The 6,268-nt window shown below is 40.6% G+C and overlaps 1 protein-coding gene across 1 annotated transcript; it reads right to left on the bottom strand.

Annotated features, from left to right (window-relative positions):
• Positions 1 to 4,077: 4,077 nt before the first annotated feature.
• LOC101128506 (3-oxo-5-alpha-steroid 4-dehydrogenase 1-like) lies at positions 4,078 to 4,896 on the bottom strand. Its single transcript, XM_019019120.2, is given in 3 exon segments — positions 4,078 to 4,396; positions 4,564 to 4,664; positions 4,666 to 4,896. Coding segments are annotated over 3 exon segments (651 nt in total).
• Between the last annotated feature and the right edge of the window lie 1,372 nt (positions 4,897 to 6,268).

The following is a 6,268-nucleotide window of genomic DNA, read 5'->3' as shown; positions in this document are numbered from 1 at the left end:
AGCACCCAACACCTCCTCTCTCAACTTCTCTGTCAGTTAGTGTTCATATTTTTTACTTCATTGAGAAAACTGAAATGGTTAGAAGAAAACTTCTGCAGACTCCTACTAAAACATCTACCCACATGCATTTGTGTGAACCCATATTCTTTGCTGTCTATCCTATTGCAAAAGATGAACTCTTACTGCTTCTGCCTATCCAAGGCCAACCTTTCCAACTCTACATTAGATCCTCCTCTCGCCTACTCAAAGACATCACTTCAGCAATTTTCCTTTCTCCCTCAGGTGTTTTTGCCTTTCTCCTGGATAAATTTTTCTTCAGCATAAACACATGCTATTAGTCCTCTCAGCTTAAAGTAATTTTTTGTTGACCCCACTTATAATCCCATTTCCTGTCTTCCCTTTACATAAGAATTCATGGAGTTGTCTACACTAACTGTCTCCAATTCATCTTTTCCCATTCTTTTTTGAACCCACTCCAAACAGACATTCACCCTCAACATTCTACTAAACTGTTCTTCTGAAGGTCATTATCTTGTTTGTTTCAAATACCTTATATGTGCTTCTAACTACCAAATGTATAGCTCTTGCCTAAATTTCTCCACTAAACTCAATATTTGTATATCCAACTTCTTACTTGACATATCTACCTGTATATCTCATAATCATCTCAAAACTAACATGATGAAAACAGAACCCCTGAGCTTCACCCATCCCTCAGACCTGCTCTACTAACAGTCTTCCATATATTATTTAATACCAACTCCATCCTTCCTTTTTATTAGCTCAGGCCCAAAACCTTGGAGCGCTTCTTGATTCTTCTCTGCTACTTATCTTCTTATACCTCACATGCAATCCACCAGAAAATTAGTTTGACTCTACCATAATATCTACCCGTCTTTCCTCCTTCCCTCCTTCTCTCTCCTCCTTTTGCTTTCCTTCTAGAATCTGACTTTTTATCACCCATCACTATCATCCTAGTCTAAGCCACCATCATCTTTTATTTATATTTTATTGCACTAGATTCCCCACTGTTCTCCCATCTTCCGCCCCTGTCCCCTGGAGTTATGTGGCAGCATAACTCCAATCTCTGCCTCTGTCTTCACATGACTGTCTTTCCTCTATGTATGTCTGTGTCTCTTTTCTTACAAGAACATTATCTTAACTTCATTAAATCTGAAAAGACCCTATTTTCAAATAAGGTCACATTCAAAAGTACTGGGGGTTAGGACTTAAACATATCTTTTTGCGGGGTAGGACACAATTCAACCCATAAGAATAAGGTACTAGGAACAAAAAGGAGTTGATTTGTGTAAAAGCTATCATTAGGAAAGATTTTGGATAGGTGACTTACTGGATTTGGGAGTGGAACGAAGGAGCATAGGAAAGGAAGTAATCATGGAATCCTCCAAGACTAACACATATATGCTTGCAACTCTTTGCTGAGAAAAGTAGATCATAATTCTCTAACCTGATTCCTATTTAACATGATCATGGCATTTTCCTTGAGTTTTCAGAGAGAAATATTTCTTGTATATGTGAAAGAGTTTGGAGTCTTTAAAAGTGTTTACAACTATAATGAAGTGCCACAACCACATAGAGACCTACGATCTTTTTAGCTTACTAAGAAAACACTTCTGAGATAGAGGTTAGAACACAGCAAAGAGAAAACAAATTACCCAGAAAATAAGAATGTGTCGTCAGTTCTTCCATTTTAAAAGTCCCAGGACTTGTTGCCTAATAAACTCTTTAATGGTAAATGCTTTTTCTTCAGGATAAATGAGGTTGCCCCTATCTGAACGCTTTTTACAGGCTAGTCAAATAAGATAAAAAATTGAAAGGTTAAAAAAAAAGTGATGATTGCACCAATACGAGTGTTTACACAAGAAATCTTTTATATAAGTTGTAACATCCCCACTGACATCTTTGATTCCAAAGTACTACCAATAGCTATTTGACACGAAGTCACTTTCTCTTAGACATGATGAATATGAGCAGTGTCCTTAAAAATTCATTTTTATAACCCCAAGGCATTGATACTCTGACAAATCTGCCCTCTTCATTCTTTATCACTTATTTCTCTCACTTATGATATATACATGAAGGATATTCTAAAATGTGGAGATCCATTAGATTAATGCAGCTTGGGGTCTAAAACTAAATATCCACTGAATTTCATTGCAATATTAAAAGGTAACCAACAGAAAGGTCAGTAGTATTTGAATGTCAGATCTGGCATCAGAAGATTACAGAGGATTATAATAGAATAACCCTGTAAGCACATAAGTGTTCAATGAGGAAAAGTCAATTGAGAAAAAAAGGTTAAGAATGAGTTTAATTAGTTGTATGCAATGTTTTTAACTGTAAACACCCAAGTGTGTCTTCCCAGGTTTTAAATCAGCATTCAGCTATGAGTATTTATTAAATTAAATGTAATGCAAGTACACATGTGCCAGACCAAAGGCAATGGTTTTACCCAGCAGGATGAGGGAAACTGCAATCTGAACATTGTTTCTCCAAACTACAGCAATGTTTTTGATGAGTGAGTCATGTTCTAAATAGCTGATTATGTTCAGAAAGAATGTTCAGACAGAAAACTCACTGAATGTGCTCTCTAAACACATTTGTTACTCTGCAAACTGGAAAGGAAGATGATACTCATATTTCAAAGATGCCCAAGAATGCACATGTGAATGAGCAAAGACGTTGGTTTCCATGCAGAGCAGACTGAGTGCCAGTTCTCCCAATGAAGAAAGAAGCTGTGATCTGAATCTTTTTTTTTTAAAGCAGTATGGCAATGTTTTTATCAAAGTAGAATTCAAGTCATGAAGCATTCAACAGGAAGATTATTTTATATTGATAACAGATACAGGCTATGAGGGGAAAGCTTTGCAAAGCAACAACAGCGAAACAGAAAGCAAAAACTATTGGAAGATTAGCTATGGAAGAAAAAGAAGGCTGTAGAGAATTTTAACAATGTAATTATTATGTTTCAATCAACAAAGAACAAACAGGATAAATCTTAAAAAGTGGTCTTGCTATCGTTACAGAAGGTGATCATTCTTTACACTACAAGGGAAAACTCAAACTCTACAAAGGAGAAATTTCACAGACAACAATCTCTAGTATATCCATACCTGGGGAACAGAACAAAAGACTAGGTCTAGACTAGAAGACAGAGAGAAACCATGTCAGACCAGAGCATACTGATGGCTCATGGTGAGTGACCCATGGCCTAAAGGTGCTTGTTTAGGGCCCAGGGGCCCCTTGCACAGGCAGAGCAGCTTACTCCGTATGAACCACCACCAGCACCCCTCCCTGCCCAGTGATGTCACCCGGTGGGCTGGGCTGGAACAAGTCCAGATGCCTTTGCCCCGCCTTGGAAGGGCCACAAGGAGCTTCCTCCTCTATCCCCAAGTTCTCCACTTACACACAGCACCTGACACGAAGTTTGGCAACTTTCCCCCAGGCCATGACTTCACAATGGCTACCCCCGGCCTCTGTGGCCTCCGAGAGAGGACTCCAAGACAGATCCCAGCCCTACAGGGAAAGGGAAGCAACACTGCCGTTGACCTTGAAGGGATCACCGTAGGGGGCTATAGAAGGGATTGTGACATTTATTGTTCTGAAAATGCCATCAAACATAGTCGTAAAGTCTAGTCTTATACACACTTGGCAAGACATAGCCAAAAGAGGTAAATTCGAAATTAGAAAAAATGTCAGCAGTTATTACCTGGAGTTTGACTGAAAATGCCATCAGACAATTGTAAATTCTAGTCTTGTACACCCTTGGCAAGACATAGCCAAAAGAGGTAAATTCGAAATTAGAAAAAATGTCAGCAGTTATTACCCGGAGTTTGAAATTCTGACCTGTTACACAGTAGGATACTTCAACCTCCGTTTCAGTTTATTTAGGTACTTATTAGGTAGCTTGCAAAATTACTAGAAAAAAAATTCCTAGAGGACATCTTGAAAATGATGAAGTAGCAGGAAAATTACAAAGATGTAACTTATTTACAAAGTCCATTGAAAGACACCATTGGAAAGCTTCAAGTTGAAGGTAATTCGTTTAAAATGCACTTAAAACAAAAATGGAATTATAATTTTTCTGAACTTTGGATACTCTTCAAATTTCCGGAGGTACCGCTCATGATGCTCTTTTGCTCTACCAGATAAAAAACAAAATGTGAAGAAAGCAAAAGTCGCGCCTTGGACAGACCAGCTGGCCAGGGCATAGCCACGCCACTCCATGATTTCTCCAAAATAGTTGCCTGCAGTTATGTATTCAAATAAGCCTCCCCTTGGTATTTTGTATCCAGTATCTCCTGTTTTTCTGAGATTCCTTAGGATATGATCTGAATGGATGTTTATCAACATGCCCGTTAACCACAAGCCAAAATTTATTAGAAAACGGGGATCTTTTACTCAGTCATCAGCATACGCTGCACAATGGCTCAAGTATCTGCTTTGCAAATAGCCATTACAGGTACAGAACATAATCGCCATTGTGCATGCCAACAGTGGCACAGGCTTTCCTCCTCGCATCAGAAATGGGTAAATTAAGCACCGATGCCAGTAGTGGACGAGAAACATGGCCAGGAGGATGCAGCTGGGCGCGCTGCGGAGGCGCGGGGTGGACTCGCTGGCGTGGGGTGGACTTGCTGGCGTACTGGTAGAGCGGCAGGGCCAGCGAGGGCAGCTCCTGCACCACACAGGTGGCCCGCGCCGGCACTCCGAGCCTGCGGCTGGGCGGCGCGTGGCGGCTGTACACTGAGTTCGTCTGACGATTCCGCGTGAAGACCGCGCAGCCCACGGTGCACTGCAGGTAGGCGAGCGCGGCCAGCAGGCGCTCCTCCACCACCGCCGTCGCCATCGCCAGGGCTGGGCCGCATGCTCCATGCCCCAGAGGCCAAGGCGGGCAACATACAGGGCGGCGGCGCAGGAGCGGGAGGGGAGTGATCTGAATCTGTTTTTTTGTTTTTTTGTTTTTTGGTTTTTTTTTGGCAGTATGTAGAGATATTCTTTATTCTTTTTTTTTTATTATTATTATACTTTAAGTTTTAGGGTACATGTGCACAATGTGCAGGTTAGTTACATATGTATACATGTGCTATGCTGGTGTGCTGCACCCATTAACTCGTCATTTAGCATTAGGTATATCTCTTAATGCTATCCCTCCCCCCTCCCCCCACCCCACAACAGTCCCCAGAGTGTGATGTTCCCCTTCCTGTGTCCATGTGTTCTCATTGTTCAATTCTCATCTATGAGTGAGAACATGCGGTGTTTGGTTTTTTGTCCTTGAGATAGTTTACTAAGAATGATGATTTCTGATTTCATCCATGTCCCTACAAAGGACATGAACTCATCCTTTTTTATGGCTGCATAGTATTCCATGGTGTATATGTGCCACATTTTCTTAATCCAGTCTATCGTTGTTGGACATTTGGGTTGGTTCCAAGTCTTTGCTATTGTGAATAGTGCCGCAATAAACATACCTGTGCATGTGTCTTTATAGCAGTATGATTTATAGTCCTTTGGGTATATACCCAGCAATGGGATGGCTGGGTCAAATGGTATTTCTAGTTCTAGATCCCTGAGGAATCTCCACACTGTCTTCCACAATGGTTGAACTAGTTTACAGTCCCACCAACAGTGTAAAAGTGTTCCTATTTCTCCACATCCTCTCCAGCACCTGTTGTTTCCTGACTTTTTAATGATCACCATTCTCACTGGTGTGCGATGGTATCTCATTGTGGTTTTGATTTGCATTTCTCTGATGGCCAGTGATGATGAGCATTTTTTCATGTGTCTTTTGGCTGCAGAAATGTCTTCTTTTGAGAAGTGTCTGTTCATATCCTTTGCCCACTTTTTGATAGGGTTGTTCGTTTTCTTCTTGTAAATTTGTTTGAGTTCATTGTAGATTCTGGATATTAGCCCTTTGTCAGATGAGTAAGTTGCGAAAATTTTCTCCCATTCTGTAGGTTGCCTGTTCACTCTGTTGGTAGTTTCTTTTGCTGTGCAGAAGCTCTTTAGTTTCATTAGATCCCATTTGTCAATTTTGGCTTTTGTTGCCATTGCTTTTGGTGTTTTAGACATGAAGTCCTTGCCCATGCCTATGTCCTGAATGGTATTGCCTAGGTTTTCTTCTAGGGTTTTTATGGTTTTAGGTCTAACGTTTAAGTCTTTAATCCATCTTGAATTAATTTTTGTATAAGGTGTAAGGAAGGGATCCAGTTTCAGCTTTCTCCATATGGCTAGCCAGTTTTCCCAG

The sequence above is a fragment of the Gorilla gorilla genome, chromosome X (genome assembly GCF_029281585.2).
Source record: "Gorilla gorilla gorilla isolate KB3781 chromosome X, NHGRI_mGorGor1-v2.1_pri, whole genome shotgun sequence".
NCBI lineage: Eukaryota > Metazoa > Chordata > Mammalia > Primates > Hominidae > Gorilla > Gorilla gorilla.
Note: the sequence above shows the minus strand (reverse complement) of the source record. Positions and strands in the feature narration are given on the sequence as shown.